The 20,775-nt window shown below is 44.6% G+C and overlaps 2 protein-coding genes across 2 annotated transcripts; both read right to left on the reverse strand.

The window, feature by feature from the left end:
- Window positions 1-5,891: 5,891 nt before the first annotated feature.
- LOC127764218 (E3 ubiquitin-protein ligase At1g12760-like) lies at window positions 5,892-10,215 on the reverse strand. The gene is made up of 5 exons (XM_052289069.1): window positions 9,583-10,215; window positions 8,202-8,321; window positions 7,978-8,110; window positions 7,094-7,258; window positions 5,892-6,272 (listed from the first exon to the last, which is right to left on the reverse strand). The coding sequence occupies exons 1-5, from the start codon at window positions 10,125-10,127 to the stop codon at window positions 6,096-6,098; spliced, it is 1,140 nt and encodes a 379-aa protein (XP_052145029.1). The 5' UTR covers window positions 10,128-10,215; the 3' UTR covers window positions 5,892-6,095.
- A 3,226-nt stretch (window positions 10,216-13,441) lies between these two features.
- LOC127764216 (homeobox-leucine zipper protein ROC5) lies at window positions 13,442-20,426 on the reverse strand. Its single transcript, XM_052289068.1, has 9 exons — window positions 19,908-20,426; window positions 19,554-19,798; window positions 19,324-19,441; window positions 18,469-19,185; window positions 18,269-18,370; window positions 17,932-18,159; window positions 16,125-16,302; window positions 15,523-15,896; window positions 13,442-14,362 (listed from the first exon to the last, which is right to left on the reverse strand). Exons 1-9 carry the CDS (start codon window positions 20,004-20,006, stop codon window positions 14,009-14,011), a joined length of 2,415 nt encoding a protein of 804 aa, XP_052145028.1. The 5' UTR covers window positions 20,007-20,426; the 3' UTR covers window positions 13,442-14,008.
- Window positions 20,427-20,775: the final 349 nt, after the last annotated feature.

The raw sequence follows: 20,775 nt of genomic DNA on the forward strand, positions 1-20,775 counted from the left end.
AAATTATTTTGACTAGTAGAAAAACAAACACATTTTCAAAATATGTTTTATGTTAGATTTAATGAAACTAATTTGGTGTTTCTAATATTACTAAGTTCTCCATAAACTTGGTTGAATTTAATAAAATTTAACTTGAGAAAAGTCAAAATACTAGATAATTGGAAGTGGATTTTTGTCCCTCAAGGAGACATCTCCTCGTTTTGTGTATGTCGTTTAAAAAGCTATAAAAAATTTTAAAAAAATTTGTCAAGGTAGATCAATATATGATATATATCTTTTCGTAAACAAGCGAGTTAAAATTCGACTAATACAATTCGAAACAAAAATAATAAATTTGACCATGTATTACACATTCTATTCATAGTCAAATATATTGTTTTTGTTTCTACTTGTGTAAGTTGAATTTGAATTTGCATGTTTGTAAAGTGACATATCATCTATCCTACTAAATTTTTTCAAATGTTTTAATGATTTTTTAAGTGACATGTAAAAATGAGGGATATTCTATTAAGGGATGAATTGAGTTTTCCTAGATAATTAAGGTGTTAGCTGGAATCATGCATGTATATTAGTACTAACAACTTATGCAAAGCAATAGATTGCCACGATCGCATTGTCACATTATTATCTCTTTGGTACATGAGAGATGATTACTCTCTCCATTTCAAAATGTTTGACACAGTTGACTTTTTAGTACGTGTTTGACCATTCGTCTTATTCAAAAAATTTAAAATTCATTCTTCTCATATCATTTGATTCATTGTTAAATATACTTTCATGTACACATATAGTTTTGTATTTTTCAAGAGTTTTTAATAAGACAAATGATCAAACATATGCTAAAAAGTTAACGGTGTCAAACATTTTAAAACGGAGGGAGTAGATGATAGTTAGGTGAGAGAGAGGGAGAAGGATCGTGTGGGATGGCGTTCTGCTCTACACAAACCTGATCGATGGATCCCTCTAGCGGCCGGGCGCGTCATCCGGTGCCGCGGCCGCGGGCGGCAGGACGGGAGGAAGGCGCGGCGCGGTTGGACTCGACGGCGCTGTCGGGGAGGGGCCGGTCGAGCGGGAGCGAGAGCTGGTGCTGGCCGCAGCCACCTGCGGCTGCGGGCGCCGGCGGAGGCGCGGGCCGGCGGCAGAGCCTCCGCGACGCCCGCCGCTCGTCGCTGACGGCGACGGCGGCGAGCTCCTGCTGCACGAAGGAGAGCTCCATGCGGTCGAGGAACGCCGCGTGCTGCTCCTCCGTCCACGCTCCCTCGCCGCGCGCCAGCGCCGCCGCCAGATCGTCCATCCGGTCCACGCACCGAGCCGAAGGCGAGGCGCGCGCGCGCGCGGGCGGACGAAATATCTCGCGGAGTCGCACGGACGAAACGAACACCGGGCCTGCACTTGGTCGCATCATATTATACACATCGGCATGGCGTTGTTGTTGCACGGGGCTTGGCTTGGTTTGGTTAAGGCGTTAAGCCACGGTGAATACGACGCATGCACTGGCGCAGTGGCGCTAGCTCCATGCAGCTTCGCGGTGAGGCGACCCGATGGACGGATCAGCGGGAGATATTTTTCCAGGTTAGGTCAGAGTCAGCTCCTCTCTCTAGGGAGCAAAAGTGCGTTGACGCTTTGCTCACTTCACCGCATGTATCTATCTGGCCCTGACACACAAAAGGTAGCGCGCCGTGCAGCCCATGCTGTGCTGCTGGGCCAGGTCGTATATGATATTCGGCCAGTTATTTCTTTTCTCTTGCCCAACTGTCACGCGCCCACGCGCGTAAGTATTCAACAGGACATCCATCAATTCCATGGAGTATCCTCACGTGCCGTGTAGTGTAGTTGGCGGCCAGCCCATTGAGGAAACCTGAAACCGCAAGAGCAAAAATATCTAGGGTAGTCTTCAAGCGTTACTATAAAGATTGTTTCGATGGTTGGTGGCGAAAACAAAGAGTATTAGATTGTGATTGATTAAAGGCTTATTTAGTTGAAGGACATGACTACATAGCAAGTGGTAGTTGGTTTGTCTATAAGAAACACTATCCATCTATACTTCAAATACAATTTTCTCTTAAACTACTCATCCGATCTACGATCCGATTATACTGTTGTGTTCGTAACAACTAAATCTTTATAACAAGATCTCACATGATTATATTTTAATGAAAAATAATAAATTACTTTTATAATATATCTAAATTACTTTTAGATTTCATTAAATTACTTCTCAGACATATAAAAGTAATTCAATAAAGCCTAAAAGTAATTTACATATATTATAGAAGTAACTTATAACAAAAAGAAAGTAACTCTAATTAATACATTTTTTTTTCATTGGACGTGACTACACAGCTAGTGTTAACTAGTTTGTACTCCATCTAGCATCTCCTTTCAACTTGAACCATGCAAAAGTTACTTCCAAATAACATTGAAGTTACTTTTAAAAATTGTTAAACTTACGTGTGTTGATCTGTGCTGATTAAATTTAATTTCTAGATAAAGTCATATTTTTATCCCTGCAACGAATTTACTTCTAATGTCGTGACAAAGTTACTTACGTTTTGTTTTAAGTTACTTTTATAATATATGTAAATTACTTTCTTATTGAATTTACTTTTATATGTCTAAGAAGTAATTTAGTGAAATCTAAAAGTAACTTATATATATGATAAAAGTAACTTACATATATAATAAAAGTAATTTACAAATATAAATATTTTTTCATCGTAATATAATCATGTAAGATCTTGTTGTGAAGATTTAATTGTAACGAACACAATGGTGTAATCGGATTGTAGATAGGATAAATAATTTGAGAGAAAACTTTGTTTGAAGAGAAAAATGACATGGGAGAGAAAACTGTAGCCTTTCTCTCTGTGACTCTCTTTGAAGCAGGAATTGCGTGTGCGTGTGGTTGGAGATCGGACGGCTCTGCCAGCGTTGCGCGATAGCGCTAAAACGAGAGGGCTCTCGAATTAGATTTTACGTTAGTTGAATGTTACATTTTGTGTACATTTTATCACACCAAATGCTAAGCACGCCATGCTTTTTAGGTAAGTGTTTGTCACACTGCTACAGCCGTATCTTGCCACATTTTAGTCTTATTATAACTTCACCAAAACTTTGCTATACAAGTGTGACTAACAATTTGATAAACACGCATTAGATAAGGTTTGACAAAGAAATGAGTCTACGATAAGTGAAGCCAAAAGGTGGCAAGTCACTTACGGTAGTGAAAGAAAGATTGGTCGTTTAGTTGGTAAAGCGTGGCATTCAACCATACATGCCAATGGATTAATTAGATACATTCCATTAAAAATTTATCGGTTTCGAAATATATCATTACTATTTACGTATTTGTAATAATGTCACTGGTACTTGTTTGTAATCTCAGTGGTGCCACTAAGATTCATATTTTGCATGTATTGGACGAAAATGCCCTCATCTTCTAACTCTCTCTCTCTTCCCTCATCCTTTCTCCTCTCTCTGACCCGAATCTCGTCGAAGCCAGCGGTCCTTGTTGCTTCGGCATCGTCGTTGCCCAAGACTCGTCGGGCGAGCGCGGCGATCACCGTCTCCATCACCGACAGCTGCCGTGCGCCGTGGCTAGCCCCGCGGCCGCCGCCAGCAGCATCCCTGACGCTGCTCTCTATTGCGGGAGGTACATCGCCAGTCGTGGCGGCATCGCCTGGGCAGCAGCACCAAGGTGAATGACCGGCGAGCGGTGGAGCGAGTGCAGCAGGCCGGCGGCACCGATGCTGACGCCTGCTCCTCCCGCGGCATCTGCGTGAGGTTGAGGGTAATGGTGGGGAATGGCACGGAGACGGAGAGCGTCACCATGGTGAACGGCGTGGAGGTGGAGAGCATCGCCATGGTGAGGAACGGGAGGTCGCCTCCCCAACAAGCGCTGACGGTGGGGTTACGCGCCAGCCAGTCCCTGAGGAGGCCGTTGGCGGCAGCGAGGAGGGAGGAGGGCGCAGAGAGTTGCGTGCCCATCCATAGCTCGGTGTAGGGGCGGGCCGGGTTGGGGTTGTTGGCGTCGGCTTGGTGCATGTCTCAAATATGTAAAATTATAATGGCACGGTTCCAAATATTTGAATACTAGTGGCATATTTCAAAACTAGCATATTTTCAATGGTATGGATCTAATTAACCCTTTAATCTATGTGCCTTGTGCCCAAATAAAAACAATGTGCTTTGCCTTGATCTTAGATACATAAATAGAAAAAAAGGATAACTTTCTTGAGAAAACCCCTAATGCCAGTCATTTCTTTCCATTCACCCGATTGAGATCAAAGGTCTACATAGGATTAGACGAAAAACTCTCATTAGCTCAGCTTGGCTCGTTTTGTTTTGTAACGAGCGGAACTCATGTTTCAGTTCGTTTCAGGTAACGAGTCAACTTGAGCTACTCACGAGCTAGAACGAGCCAAGGCTAGCAAAGGCAACCCAACTCGCGAGTGGCTAGGCCTAGCACAACCCAATAAAGCAGAACCAATAAGGCGTGGCACAACTCCCTATTATGGCATTCCCTAATAGGCTCCCAGCCACCACCCGCTCTCAATGTCTCGTTGTGTGACTCCATTTAGTACATATACCAAACCCTACCATCTCCTACTTCTAGCAGCCGCCACCGTCCCACACTTTTTGCTTCAAGCGCATCGCCTTCAAGAACCACCGTTCACCATGGTTGAAACCCGAACTTCGGTGTGGTACTTGCCCCCACCCTCCTCCGTCGTCTCCGATAGCTCTCGAGGCTCAGTAGCCACCTAACTGAACAACCAAGATTCCCACTTCCCACCCATCTCTTCCATCTCCCACCGTCAAATTCACCACTTGCTCACCATCGGTCACCGCCACTTGACCACTTGGCCAAGATTCCCCCGTAGCTGCCACCACCACTCGCGGCCCTACTCCATCACTGCACATCCTATGGCACCATCACCACCACACACTATGAGTTCACTGTCTCCTCGATCTTTTTCTATGCCAAGGAACTCACCCATCTTTCCCGTCACCTACCCTCCCTCCTACCTTAGGATCGCCACCACTTCGCCAGAGTTCACTAAGGTTGTTGAGGTTGGAGAAAGAAGCTCACTAAATTTAGTGAAATTAATTTGGTATTATAGATGTTGCTAATATTTTTCTATAAACTTGATCAAACCTGAAGAATTTTAATTAAGAAAAAGTCAAATGACACAGAACAAACATAGGAATTGAAGACACGACAAATCCATAAGGTGAGACCTTGTGTTAATTTTCACTCAAAATCCTTATGAAATGGTCCATTCTGTAATATTTTCAAAGGAATTTTGAGGGTTCGATCAAAATCCTTCACTTTTCCTTTGTTCCAAAGGAGCCCTAATATTCTGTTGCAGAGCAAAGTGGTTCTCTAAATTAATACCAGGACATCGTTCACCAATCTACAGCTCATTTAAATATGTTTGTAGATTTGAGAAATTTACTTAAGTAGAGAATGATTTATATTTTGTGATGGAAGAATAATTAAGGTGGATGGACATATATTTCAAATACAAACTGTCAAAGACTATTGATAACCTATATAACAAAAAACCGTGCGATGATGCACACACATCAAACTTGTCATCATTGCCAATATTTATACTAAGCCATAGCATAATATGAAGATTTACTGACAATCAACGGAAACGACTGGATCCAAAAAAAAAAAAAATGGCGTGCTACTTCTTTGAGTTCAAAGAGGCAAAAGACTCAAACTAGTACTCCGTATATACACAAGCAAGCAGGTGAACAACACACAATGCTCAGTTGCACGTATATACACAAGCAAGCAGGTGAACCACACACAATCCTCACCTTCCACGACTCACACAACCTACAAGACAGCAGGCAGCAGCGCAAAGGCATGTGAAACAAGGAGACATGGGGCATGGTGACCACTATGAGCATATATATTGAATACAAGAATTTACATGGATCATTTGTTTTTCTTTTGTTATATTAGCAAACACATAAGAACGCACACTCTAGGGGATTTGACATGAAAAGTACCACAGTTGTGACAGAAGTCGCGTGGGACGAGAAGCTAAATACCGATTATGCTTGGATTCTCTCGTGGAGATTTATACTTCTTCACTACCACTGCTGCTACTGTTTTTTCGAACATTGAACTTGCATAGGGGACAAGTCGCATTGATGTGCAGCCATTTATCAATGCAGACACAGTGGAAATGGTGCCCACAAGGGAGCTCACGCAGCTCTGCACCATCATCATACGCTGACAGGCAAATGCAGCACTCCTGCACCGATCAATTGGATGGTGAAGTCATTTATCATAAAATATAAGGGATGGCTGGGTGCAACAGGACTAAGAGACTTAGATTATAACCATAACGGGTGAACAAGAAAAATGTTCCATGATGCAACAATCCAAGAAATCACTTAGAGAAACAATATCAGTATGAAGAAACTTTGAGGCCAAAAAAATGAGGTAGTTAAACCACCTCTTTTATTTGCTAAATAACCAATACAAAGGCTACAGATGTATTTGGTCTGAAGGTCCAAATGTACAGAGTTGGGCAATTGTAAGCTCAAACTCATGAGTTTATTCTTTCCAACTTAAGCTCTAAATTTCCCTTAATAAGAAACAACTAAGTGAGTTTACAATTAAAAAGTGGCTCATGACTCTACAGCATAGGGTTTGCATTGCCTCCTGAATACTGGCAATTCCTCATATTCTAGTACGGAAATTTCAAATATTGCATTTATCCCAGTAATGGGACTGGATACGAGCCACTTTTTTTCACCGGGAAATTATGAGCCACTTTTTCCCTTCTCAGGTCAATTTTGTGTTACAAATGAGTTCAATCACCTACTTCTTCCCCAGTATAACTAGTAGTGGTTTTGGAACTTTGCTAGTGGGAAACTTTGATGGTTTGCTAAGCATGCTGCAACTAGTATGACAAACTGTGATGTGCCAACTGTGCCAAACAGTCAAACACAGTTAGATGCCTAATTTTGTAGAAATTGATCAAATCAGGATGAATCAGACTTGATTAAACAGTCAATAAAGTACACTCAGAAATTGTTGATATAAGAAAAAGAAAAGTGAACAACTTACCGCATCTTCAGCTGCAAGTACTTTCTCAATAGGTTGGTTGGTGCCACATTCTATCATTATTCCACCGGAAGATCCAGTCATGTTGACAGATTGCTTTTCAGGCTCATCCATCCTCCGAAATTTGTATCTTGGAATTTGGCGAATATCATCTTCCGATGCTCCCTCCTGGTATCAACCAGATGGTAAAAACATTATCATGTGTATACTCATCTCCAAAGCGATGTAATCCATGAGATATGCAATGTTCAAGCAGATTATTCATATATACTGCACACATAAATTATTCTAAGGAAAGGAAGCTGGGAAGTCTTACTACCAGCATACAATTAAACAATATTAATATAAACCCAGAATGATGAGTATCGGGATGTGTCCATAAGTCCAACTAGGGTCAGCTGGGACAGTTTGAAGTTTGAACAGCAAAAGAAATTGATGAATTTAAATTTAAAATTTTGCAAAATGATTAGAGAACACAAGAGAAATATTCCAATACTGAACTTTCTCAGTTTCCTAGCGATATCCGACTTTTAACAGCTTAACGTCAACTGAAACAGTTTTAACAGTAGCTAGCCAATATCACCCCATTTATTTAGAAAAACCGTGTGGTCTTTCAATTTCATCAGGGGATGGACCTGGATCGGGGTCCTCTTGAACGAGGCCATAAAAATAATTGCATTCCATGGACATATGTTCCTACTAATATGGCCAAGGCCTAACCAGTTGATTTTGAGAATAGTTACAGCCCTATACGGTGACCAATTTGAAGCAAGAAGAGAATCAACGACACAAGAAGGGTAGACTTAGCATAATTACGAAAATAAGTTACTAGCTGTAACATTAATGACATTCTCTACTGTAGGCATAAGGCATTCAATAAACCATACCTGATCAGACACAGCATATAAAATTGCTATGATACATGGGAGGCAGCAACAAACAGCAATTCCAATGATGCAAGCCAAAGCAACACAAAAGACGACAAAGAAAACATCAAATGCCAGAAAGACGATGCAAAGCCTGCAGATGAAGTGTAAACAGATATAATGAAAAACAAATAAAATGATGAGACATGTCAAAAACTTCAGGCATATCTTAGAAATTATATTACCAGTAAAGTTGAGGTGCATCATGAGTAAGAACTTGCCCACCAGCAGATACCCAGTAAAATCCGATTATCCACCATATAAAGGAGAACATTGTATTAGCAGACTCCAGATGTTTTGCAATACTGCAAGCAGATTTATGAACAGAAAAATTATCAGGATAGAAGATATGGTGGCCAACTGAACTAAAAGCAAACCATGAAAAATAAATTAAATGGAAACTATTTCCATTAAATACACTAAACTAATTATAATAGCTCTGATTTCCCATAGAAATAAAAATTTCTAAAATAAAACTAGGAAGGTGTGGTGAATAAAAATGAGATAAAGGCTTATAGAAGGTAGAAAAGCACAGTCACATTTCAGCATAGAAATATGAGAAAGTTATGCTATATTCAGAGATACACAGCAGAGTGACCACATTAGTGTGCCTCTCCTCTCTAACTGACAATCAGAACCTCCAGCATCCAGCATAGCATAGATGCATGCTATATTATGTCTGTTAAAGCCACAACATGCTTGAAGTCCATCTTAAGAATTGACATTCTGCAGACAACTCATATTGGCACTAACATAGAAAAACCAGTATTCATGTAACTTGCATTACTAGAAGCAACTAGGTGGATGACGAACTAAGATAAAGTGGACAACAATAACTTCTGGCAAAATAGGAACAAATGCAACAAAATATATCTTAGTGGATTCACAGACAAAGGTACTTGTTCAAGATCACCAAGACTTAACTGAAAACCCAAGGAACAAACAAAGTTAGTTTTTAATATTCATATAATTAAAATCAAATTTGGTAGTCATTCTTGTTTATTCTATAGGACTAAAGCTACTGAGAGCTTTAAAAAGTAAGCGATCATGCAGAAATAATCAGGTTGTCACGATATAGCAACATAAGAAACACAGGTGAGAAAATTATGCATGTCCAGTAAATATATGAGCAGATATTTTGTTACAGGCTTTCAGGTTATGGAAATCAAGCTAAAAACATCCACTTAGAACTTCAACTATAGGTCCATTTCATGTATTCAACTATCTTTGTTCACATATCAAGCCAAGAGTTAATTCAACCTTGGTTGGGAACTCTCATATGGTTCTCCTTGTTCCAATTAGGCAAAAATTAAGACCCACAAGGACACGACCAACATTTCTAGCATACATTATGAACATAGTTAAAGGATTAGTCTTGAAATTTGGTACAAAATTACTAGGATACCTGTAGTGTGACCACAATTTCTAGTTTACCATGAAAGGAACGATAGCCTTGAACTTAACAGTGAAAGACTGAAAGTTACTTCAACTAGAACAAAGCTAAAGTTTAGAACAATTAAAGGATCGGTAATAGCAACAATCCCTCTAATCAGTCCTTTACATTACCGAACATAATCGCCATTGCGGCCACGGGGAGCACGCTCGCCGGCGTCCTCGTCACTTGACGACGACGATCCATCGGTTCCTGTCTCCTCGTCGGCGGCCATGGGGGATCCACCGCTCTGGCCGCGGCGCATACGGTACTCGATGGCGACGCAGGCCATGTGCAGGACGCACTGAACGGCGTACCCAACGATCCAGAGGCGGAGCGGCATGGACGGGCTCTCTTCGCGGCTCAGCGCGAGCACGGCGGCGGCAACGAGGATGAAGGCGAGGTTCCACAGGAGGTCGAGCGCCACCACGGGGCGGGAGTAGGCCCAGTCGGCCTGCCGCTCCTCCAGCTGATCCGCCGCCGCCTCCCGCACCAGCAGGGACGGCTCGCGCATCGCCCGGCGACCGCTCCGGCGCAGGAACCGAGCCGCTCCCCGGAGCGACGGCCGCCGCAGCGCGCCACCGTGGCGACGGCCGCCACCGCCGCCGCCGCCACCGAGGAGCGGTGCCGAGTCCAGGCGCGCGTCGCCACGGGGGCTTGGGGATCGTGGCGTCGCCATCGCCGGAACCCTAGCCGCGGAATGGGGAGGAACGTGTGGGCTGGGGCTCTGGTACTACCTTTCCTCCTCCTCTAGAAATGAGAGAGGAAATTTTCTTTCCCGGAAGGACTGTTCTTTACTTGATTATCATCTCGCGGAGAATTACAATTTTGATTCTGATGAATGAACGGTGATTTTTTTGGGTGAAAATTGCACGGTGACGTATTGGTTGAAAATGTTGTAATGGGAGATTGAAGTTTGATTGGTTTTACCTACTTTTTAGCATATAGAATACGAGCAATTTTTTTCCTTACCAACAGGAAAAACAAGCACAAGCTGTAGCTCGATGGAAATGGTTGGAGATTCACTTCCCAGGCTGCTACAGTTAATTCGATTTTTTTTGGGTTGCCTTTTGTGGTGTTACTATAAGTGTTAAGTTTTTTTTCGCCTGAACTAGTGGGTAGAGATAATATGTCCTGTGCATCTGTAATTTTAGCTTTGTGTATTAGCTCGAAAGGTAAGAGCAAGACAGTGAAGGCTTATCGGTAGAAGGAAAGAGGTTTGGAGTTGACAGAGGGGGATGGCTGCCTCAGGTATGGGAGGAGGACATTGAGCACATGGGCGGCGATGAATCCAATAGCGCAAGCTATAGAGATAAGAGGCGGAAGAACATCAAAGATGTTACGGGATATAATAGATAAGGTGTATTATGACGGTATTATTATAAAAGGAAACACATAGTGGGTGAGAGCGGGTAATTGGATCTTGCTAGTGTTAATAAAGCATATGGACGAGATGGTTGAATATAGAATGAGACACTAGAGAGTGATAGTAAGTGGTAGGGTTAAATTTCGAATAAACATTGTATTAGAATATGACATCATGGTTGTATTATTCGGTGCTCACTTTATAACATATAAACACAAGGATCTTTTGTTACACTTTTGTGCGTACATGTGGTGGCATGTGCACTTCCGAAATACTGCATACGTAAATTAGGGATAAATTTCGTAGACTTACTACATATCAATATATTTTGAAAATCTAAGGTTCCTTGTTGCCACAAGTTGTTCGTGTTTCTGGCCTTATAAGGAAGTTGCTTGACAACAAATATTAGAGCAAAAGGATTCGGTCGCTATATCCGCTCTATTTTGTAAGCCTGGAACATTAGAGCAAAAGGACTCGGTGCAAGAGAACCTTTAGATTTCCTTTGCCCTAACTTGTTAATTAGAGGATATATCATTCTAGTGTTTTCAATACACAAAGGTCTGGAAAAAAAAAAGGCTAAGTTGTAAGGTATTTGACGCAACGGTAATACTAACCCCTCCAGTGATCTAGAAATAATAAACAATACCCAAATATTTGATAGAGTGTATTTCCCTCCATGAGCAGTAGCTAGCTAAGTGTAAGCTAGCCTAAAATTCATGGGCTATACTGTATTGTTCTGGCCACTCTCTCCAAGTTTATTGTTTCTATTTGCTTTGTTCTAAATGTTTGCGGAGAGTTGGACTTGGTTCGTGGTAGCACAACAACTCTATTAATTGTTTTGGTCATATCTATCACACTTTTTTTATGAAATTAGGCCGTCTTGGCAAAAACAATCATAGAGTTAAGTGTAGTTTAGACCATTATTATTTCAATCATCATGTATAGTTGGGCCAATTATGAGTTTGAGGCCCATTTATAGTATAGTTGTTACATCTAGATGTGTGAATGTGCTTTTACGCTTTTTACCAGTTGATATTTGTATCTTTCTCTTGCACATGGAAATATCTATATGGGTATATTTGTCAATTTATGTCTTCTATAGGCAATTTATTCTTAGCCATTGGATTAAGATCTGACGAGTGGTATGTCACAGACACACATATATATATATATTTGAGCCTGATCTGAACCCTAGCTTGAGTCCTCCTACCCTTGCCGCCGCCGTCGCCACCACCGTCCATCTCCCTTCACTTAGCATCCTCTCCACCACAACGATTATCTCCGGTGCCCTTCACCGTCTTCTTCGCAATCTTGATGGGTCATCACCTCCGGATCCACATTTGTTGTCATCGTCATGATCGAGCATTGTTCAGAAATTAGTCACCATCGATTGCCATACCTCTACAAATATGTCTCGATACCTTTCAAAAGAGCACCAAGCGATGTGAGAAAAGGATTGGTTGAAAGAAACTAACCATATGTGTTACAACCCGTAACTAAAATGTTTATTTGTGATTTTGTTAAATATTTGGTTATTTTTTTGAACTGAAGATATCCTTTTGTGGCTCCTAATACAATTTGTTGTTTCCTTATTCACGTAAGCAGGATCTGTTCATGTGAGCATGTGACATTGTGGGAGTGGGGCCATCTCTTCAGCCTCGCCAACAACTGAGAGCTTGACATTTGTTAACGAAAAAGGCAAATGGTAAGCAATATTTTTTCCAACTTCTACTGCATATATGCAATGCCTCTCTCCTTATAATTGAACTAACCATCTCGTAGTAGAAGAGGAATTTCATCCAACAAGTATACATTTTGACCTATGTTTGATGAAATTATTGAGTGGAACGAATTCAGTGATCTAGAGAGTACTGTAAACACTGGCTACAGTATCCTCACGACATCATTGGCCCTGTTTGGGGAGCTTGTCCCAGCTGCAGTTTTTTCCAAAAGCTGCTTCTGCTAGAAGCTGCCCCAAACAGTCCACAGCTTCTGAGAATCTGTAGCTACAGAGCTGAAGAAGCCAGAAGCTGAAGAAGCTGGGTTTCAAAACTTTTTCAGATTCTCATAAACTGACTATCAAACAGCTGCTTCTGAAAATCTAAAACTTCTTCATACAGGCCTATTTTCACGGCTCACGACCTAACGAGCCGACGCCACGGACGCGGTCGTTGACAAGAGGCTTCCAGTGGGCGCAGCGCGCACCAGCCACCACCACTCCACCAGGGCCAATCTATGCCGCCTGCAGGGGGGCGTGATAACCCAATCGTTTTGTCATCTATAGATGCGGCGTGAAAAGGGTAAAAACAGCGTGTTTTCTTTGGGGTAGATCGATGAGGTGACGAGCGAAGGCCTTTCAACTTTTCGACTGTACTCCGTACAGAACTGGGTAGACTCCCATGACCCATCGCCATCGCAGTCCTGCAGGCACGTACACACAGCTGCGCTGGTGAACATGAAATGCTCAGTACTCACTGTTCCGGGGTAGACAGGATCTTATGTGGTCGTAGCACTGTAGAGTACTAGTACTGGTACTAGTATTTCCTTGCACCAGGCGTCATGCTGCTCGAGTATTTGCAGGCCAGCACGTACAACTAACTGTAGTAGTACATGCAAACACCAATCCATAGCTTTGATCCCATGTGTATTGCAAAAAACAATTTTCAGCTGATCCATAGCAATGCCACTGTCAAACAGACATTATTGGCTGATACACTTTCTGAAACCTTCAATTTGATCCTACACTTGTACCATAACCTATATGAAGTATGGACGACACTAGTACAGTATGAACCCAGCATTTCCGAGAAACTACTAGTACAGGCTACCTCATACAGCCATAGCACAACAAAAAACAAACAACACTAGAGCAACGATGAGCCAACAGCCAAAAGTATACAGGTTTGACTCCCTAAGACGACGAAACTAAAGCATAAGTTTAACCCCTCGAAGAAATGTCCAAAATGCATGGTACTGTATCATCCAATGATCACCGGCTGCCGGGGAGAGATCGGCGTACGGTAGAGGCCAGAGTCAATACCCGAACCACCACCATTGCTCTGTGCTAAGGACCGGCCAAGCAAGATCCTTATCACCTAGCAAAGGTTATTTTCTTTTTTCAACGCGCGGTTCGTTCTTGACTCAGGCTCGTCGCCGCCGGCGTATCCCCGCGGACATAAATCCACTGTAAACACTCAGGCGTCGCACTGCAGCGCCGTCTTGATCTTCTTGATGGTGCAGGAGATGAGATTGTTCACGGTCTCGACCGATTCCACGGTGAGCTTGGCGGTGGGCTGGTTGTTGACAAGAATCTGGAACGCCACGGTGAGTAGAGAGCCGCCCGTCTCGTACCCGGTGGCGCCGATGCGAGGCCCATCGGGCAGGATGGCGAATCCGGATGGAAGCAGAGCAACATAGGTGGAGTCGCCACCATTCATGACAAGCTGCATTGCCGGGATGTCTACCGGAGCGTACACAACAATGGAGCCAGAAGCGTCGGTGCACGTCTCCTGAAGTATCAGCATGCTGCTCTGGTTGGCACTCACAGCCTGCATCAGAAAAGGTAAAAAAGAAAATATCTTGTTTTATTTTCTGCAAAATATTATGAACTACAGAAGCAACATAATTAGAGAAAAGGATTCATGGGGGTACAGAACGAAATTTAATAGTGACATTGTACCCGCGAGACTAGTTAACATCTGACCAGTCATAAACAGTTCAGACATTAGCCTCATTATCCGGAGATGCTAGTGTTTGGAGGATTTGTTTTTCCTATGATTTTCTTGTCAAGCAGTCCCTGGAATCATGATCTGCATACAGGATCCGGATGCATGCTAACGCATGGTACACACACAACACAGTAGTGCAAGTTGTCAACCTGACACCTTTTTCAAGCAGATCTGCGTTTCCTACCCTGTTCTGTCCTAGTTTGTCCTCTTCTGCAGACCTCGTGTAAAGTTCGGTGCTAGTCGTTCTAGTCGGGCCTTGATTACGACCCTATTTTCTCTAACCGAACAATATCTGATGGAAAGTTGCCAGACTTTTTGTTTGTGATCTTCTCCATGTCATCGTCAGTTTACAATATTGGTTATCGGGTACGGTGTTCATAGTTTAGACAGGAGTAGCCTTTTTTCTGGAAAGGAAATACATTAGTAGAGGTCTCACAAAACTTGCTAACCTCTCATTTAGGCTACGGGAACTTATAAACTTTTCTTTGTTAGGCACAATGTCTCTACCTAGCTTTCAGCAATCTTCTTGTCAATGCACTGATCAGTATATAAGTGATTAAGTGCAGTGCTAAGTAGAGTTTGGGTTGAAGATAAGAAAAGGGCTACTAATAAATACTACAGACCAAGAACTTTAAATCGTCTACTATAGGCCTATAGCCAAGTTAACAAACGAATAAGGTGGAATAACTTTAGAATTAATAGCCCACCCATCACCTAGAAATGGAACGCACACCTACATTACATTGGCCCATACTTGTGATTAATGCAATACATACAGCATACCAGCTTGTGTGCAGGCTAGTGTCGGAAGAGACCACCGAAAATGGTTAGCCTTATCTACTGTGCTGTTTTGTTCGAAATTGATGGCACGTACTGCTAAAAAATTACTCTACGTTTTACTATATACAGTAGTACTATCCAGTTAGGCACCGCACAAAAGAAGAAATGTTTAGAGCAGATTTGGGGTAGCAAATACTCACACTGGCCCTGAGGAGTGAAACCGAGTTCCCATCCCGCTGCCCCTTGGCGATCTGGGTCATCTCCTGCATGGGGCCTCCATTGCTGAGGATGTCCCACTCCGCACGCAGCTGCTCATCGCGCAGGAAGTTGAAGAGCTTCTCCGGAGCCACGGGCACCCACACCGAGGTGGCCGCGCTCAGCACCACGCCCGGTGGCTCTCCAGGCTCGCTCACGCTCTTCCGTGCCATCACGCGCACGTCCTCCCCGATGCTACCGGTCGCACCATCCAGCTTGCTCCATTCACGTGCAGACGATGCGCTCACCCCAGCACAGAAGTTCTCCGTCATCCGGCGTGCCAGCTTCAGCATGCTTCGCTTGCCCTCTTGCGATATAGCTGCATGCATCAAATGCAACACGTAATTATCAGTATTCCAAGCCAAGATATCTGTCCTACAACTGCACTGGCCATTCTACTCGAACAATGGAGATATTCTTTCAGTTTGTCCTGTTTGAATGACGTCAACCGAAATGAATTCCATGCAAAATTTGTGCACAGTTGATTCCGCAAATTGAGCTCGTTTTAGATGGAAAATGGCAAGTAGAGGTTCAGAATTTCCTGTACCAGTCGAGTCATTTGCTGTCACTGTAGCAGAGGACATGAGGATGGCAAGGCATTCGCATTGGCGCTGCAGCGTCGCAAGCCAACGCCTGGCGCCAAAGGCGAGACCAGACCGAAGGAGTGGACGGTAGAGCTGGTGCACTGGTGCCTCATCGTATTCCGTATGCTCAACCCATGTGACCTACAGGGTAAATGCATCCGTTAGCCCATAAATGCACGCCCACATGCATGTGTCTTTAGGTGCAATACATCAGATGAGAGCTCTGCAGTGCAATACAACACCCTACTGTGGCTTCACAGTGCAGAGCACATTTTTGTTTTTACCCTAAGTTTTCTTCCCCTCTTTGCTGTTGGTCAAGTAGGGGCAGAAACGTAAAAAATGTGCAAGGTTTGCCTGTTAACCAGCCTCGAGATGTGAACCTATACTGTTGACCACCAACAAGTAACTTGGCACTAGCGTATAATTTGTTTAGTTACTAATTTATATCTGGCCTAAGGGTTGAGACATTTTGATCTGTTGTTATTCATACGCAAACAGACTAAGAACTGGATTCATCCGAAATAATGTATCAAGAAAGCAAGGAGTGCACAGTACAGGAAAAGAGTACACATGAGGGAACTACTGAAGAAAGATTTTCATATCTTGAGCAACATAAAAAAATAACACAAAGAAACAACAGCAGATGTCTGTGCACATGGATTAGCCAACAAATTTCAATCATTTCGATCAAGAGTGCAACATTGTTAATTCATTGCCATGCGATATACCCAAACTTCTGAATGATGCGTGCAACTAGTTTTTTTTATTTTTAGGGCGTGCATGCCAACTAGTTTAAGAGTTATTTCTCCATCTGAACTCTTCAAGAAAGTGAATGAACTCACCAACATGATGTGCATATCATAAACCAGCATGTGATTAAGTTGACAAAGGAATAGTAGAACCAAATATGTTTCCTAAAAGCCCCTAGATCAGGTGGTATTTCTACTGAAATCCCTAATCCCATCCAACTGCTCTTTACTTCAAATCTATTAAAAACAGATTAGATGCCGGATATGTTGTTGGTTTGTTCACCTTAGAAATTCTAAACAAAATGTTTCCTTCATTAGTGCCACAGATTGAGATCAAGTTAAGAATTGTGAAAACCCAAGGACATAGAGACCAATTTTTCAACCAAATAGGAGCAAGTGGTCCAGATTTCAACATGTAAGGGACATATTGATTAAATTGCGGACAAGAAGTTACCCAAGGTGCACCATCCAAGGGGTAGAAGCATCTAATCCCCTAGGAAAGTTGGAGCTAAGAATAAACAAGCAAAAGAAAACATGTTTGGGGAACAGTGTTGGATCCACAAAAACACTTAATTATTCTAAATAAATTGTATACTCCATCTCCTCGTTGACCAAACGAATTGTTTATTTTGGGTAGTGGGCTCATAACCCTAATTAACCTATTAGGCCTTGACTTGTGAACACTATGCTGCATGGGCATCAGCAAATCGCACCATTAAACTAATTACACTCTTAAACAAACGTCATCCCCAAGTTCTGAGCAGTGCATAGTGATAGTGGTAGTGGAGAAGTAGTGGAATTAACATAGCTCTAAAACGCCGGGGTAAACTTTGACCAGTTACTTCGATGTAAAAAATCCAGCAGTCCCTTTCAAAATAAAAAATAAAAAAAAATCCAGCAATCCTGTTCAGAACTACAAGATGACAATACTGTTAACTGACTTACTGCCACATTAATCATAGTGAACCATTATTGTGAGAGAACAGAGAAACCATTTAAATGGCTTCTTGTTAGTTGTTACCTTGCAATACCCATTGGGAGTGTCTTGCATCACACAGCCGGAAGGTACCCTCCTACACTTCACATTTCCACCTGTGGGTGCCGTTCCAGAATTATGATCTCTCACTAAACCATCAATGGACACATCAACTACTGCCCATGCACCCTCAGCCAGCTGCTTGCAAAACCGGAGAAATGTAACCTCCCTAATTGGTACTAGAGGTGAGAGCACCTGTAGCTCAGCCTTCATCTGTTGCAAGCAAACACAAGAAAAATTAACAATTCAGAAAGAAAATATGTTAGCTACGTCTTACACTATGTAAGATAAATGAACATTAGCACTGTTGATCAGCACTCACCAGCAGCAACGCGCCATTTCTGCTTCCTGCAATGCCGGTAGACACCTCCTCAAGCACTGTTGCCTTAGCAATCATGCACGAGAACATGTCAGACCACCGTCTCTGTGAAATGAATGGAAGTAACACCAACATTAGTACATTATAGGATTGGAACGGAACATAAGTATACGGTGCGAAATGTGGAGGACATTAGCCCAAACCTCATCCATGAGGGTCTCTACAAGGGCAAGGCTGTTGTCGATGATGACTAGACCGGATTCCCTCGAGGCCTCAGAGACGTAGCCGGCAGGCTTCATGCCAATGCACGGTAGGAAGGAGTGAAGATACTCCTCAAAGTTGAGCACCTCCTTGCTGGGAGAACCAGGCAGTGCCGGAACCCACAATGGATCGTCCATCTGTGCCATCTTGACAAGTTCGTCCATCGCGCTGATTGCAAGCTCTAAGAACACGGACCTGTCGATGTTACCCACCAGCGATGGTATAGCAGCCCCGGTTGCGCGCGCAGGCGTGATCACCGTGCCCATCGGGCTCGACACGCCTCCGGCGAACTCATTCATACAACCGGGTAGTGTACCGAGAGACCCTAAGCCACCGATGCCTCCGATCGCTAGCTCCAGCGACGAGTTAGGCATAGGCAGCGAGAGGTGCGGCTGCAGCAAGGGCGGCGGCGACAGGAGGGAGATGGGCTTGCCTAGGAACTTGGTGGCGAGGGCGCACACGCGGTTGAGCTCGTCCTTGAGGCGCGCATTCTCGATGCGCAGGTGCTGCTCCTCTAGGGACACCTCCCCGAGCATGGCGGGGCTCCCGCAGCTGCCGCACATTGGGCTGCGCATCGCCTCCCGGATCGTCATGTTCTCGGCGCGCAGCTTGTCGTTCTCCTGCTTGAGAAGCGCGTTCTCGTGCCGCTCCAGTTGCGTCTTGGTAAAACGAAGATCGCGGCGCGCGCGCGGGGATCATGAAACCGTGTCAGGAAATTGCACGAAACGAACCGGCTCGAACGCCGACGAGAGAAGAAGACTAAGGCACACGATGCGATGTTCTCGCGGATGATTTACCTTCATCTGCGTGCGGCGATTCTGGAACCAGAACTTGACCTGCCGCGCATCGAGGGAGAGCCTCCTGCTGAGCTCGGCGCGCTGCTTCTCGTCCGGATGGGGGCACTCCTTGAACAGCCTACACAAGACGGACGCATCGATCCATGCATGAGAGGACAAAGAGAAAAAGGTTGGCACAGAGGAGAAGGATGCAAAGTACGAGCGAGCGTTGAGAGGGGAATTTGCTTTACGCTTCGAGCTCTTGGATCTGCTGCGGCGTGTGGCGGTGGTATCGCTTCTTCCTCTTGCGGGAGTTGCTGGGCTCGGCGTCCTCGACGTCGTCCTCGCCGGCGGCCGAGATGGCGTCGAGATGGTCGCTTCCCGACCGGCTGTCGTTCTCCGCCTCAGTGTCCCTCGTCATCGCGCCGCCCGCGCTAGAACCAGCGCCAGCGCCGCCGCCGAGCATCCGCCCGCCGATGCCACCGCCGGCGTTGTCCTGTCAACAAAATAGAGAATCAATCAATAACCTCTCGATCGAGGAGAAAACTCTCGTGTCTACGAACAGCTGACGCAACCCCGGTCCGCGACAGCCGCCGAACGCATACCAGCGCGAGGGAGAGCGCCGGCGAGGACGCGAAGCCACTGGCGAAAGGGAACTGCATGCCTCCCCCGCCGCCGCCGTCAAAGAGGCCCCCAAAGCTCATGCCGCCGCCTCCTCGCCGAAGCAAAACACCACGGCGTAAACTCGAGAAAGTCCTCTTCCTTGGATCTACCCCGCCCCTCCCACACGCCTCACAACCCGATTCCTAACCCACGGCCCAACGAAGAAGAGTAAGAGACTACTGGTAGAGAGATAAAGCCTCGCCGAGGCGAGCGAACCCTCAAAACCCTAACCCTCCACGGCGGACGGAGGGGCGGGAGAGAGGGAGGGATAGATTAACAAGGCGAGCGAGCGAGCGAGCGAACTGGTGGCGAGGGGAGGGGACGCATCCGATTAAAGAAAGCACTTATGTACGGCGGCGGGGAGATAGGAACGGGAGGAGGGAGCAAGCGGAGGGTCAAAATGGCAAGTCTAGTGTGGAGACGAGGAGAGGAGGGAGAGGAGAGGAGGCCCCCCCGTCGTGTGGACGCGAGAGAAAAATAGAACCAGCGGAGCGTGGGGGTGAGGTGGGGGCGGGGATGGCGAGACGCTGACGACGCTGAGGCAGGCAGCGGCAGCAGCAGCCGGGTTGCGCGGTCAAACGGCCGGATGGATGCGTGCGCGCTTACTATTTTGTTGCGTTCCGCGTCGCCCTTTTTTTTTTTTTTTGCCTTGGTGCGGGTGAAGTGCACAGCAGAGAGGAGGGGTCGGTCAGGTCTCTCTTGGGTCAGAGGCGCCGGTGCCCGCTTCCTCTCCTCCACCGGTGCGCCGTACGCGCCGTGTGCCGGCGTGCCCGTTATGATCTCTCTCCGGTGATCTACGGGGACGGACGG

The sequence above is a fragment of the Oryza glaberrima genome, chromosome 2 (genome assembly GCF_000147395.1).
Source record: "Oryza glaberrima chromosome 2, OglaRS2, whole genome shotgun sequence".
NCBI classification, from domain to species: Eukaryota; Viridiplantae; Streptophyta; class Magnoliopsida; order Poales; family Poaceae; genus Oryza; species Oryza glaberrima.

What these genes read in the sequence shown, in the direction of transcription:
- LOC127764218 (XM_052289069.1), bottom strand. Translation starts at nt 10,127, where the DNA reads ATGGCGACGCCACGATCCCCAAGCCCCCGTGGCGACGCGCGCCTGGAC. An exon ending in TATATGCTGTGTCTGATCAG is followed by an intron (nt 7,259 to 7,977) that starts GTATGGTTTATT and finishes GGTTGATACCAG; the next exon opens with GAGGGAGCATCGGAAGATGA. An exon ending in TACTTGCAGCTGAAGATGCG is followed by an intron (nt 6,273 to 7,093) that starts GTAAGTTGTTCA and finishes TGATCGGTGCAG; the next exon opens with GAGTGCTGCATTTGCCTGTC.
- LOC127764216 (XM_052289068.1), bottom strand. Translation starts at nt 20,006, where the DNA reads ATGAGCTTTGGGGGCCTCTTTGACGGCGGCGGCGGGGGAGGCATGCAG. An exon ending in ATCGCCGCACGCAGATGAAG is followed by an intron (nt 19,186 to 19,323) that starts GTAAATCATCCG and finishes CGTTTTACCAAG; the next exon opens with ACGCAACTGGAGCGGCACGA. An exon ending in GAAATGGCGCGTTGCTGCTG is followed by an intron (nt 18,160 to 18,268) that starts GTGAGTGCTGAT and finishes TGCTTGCAACAG; the next exon opens with ATGAAGGCTGAGCTACAGGT.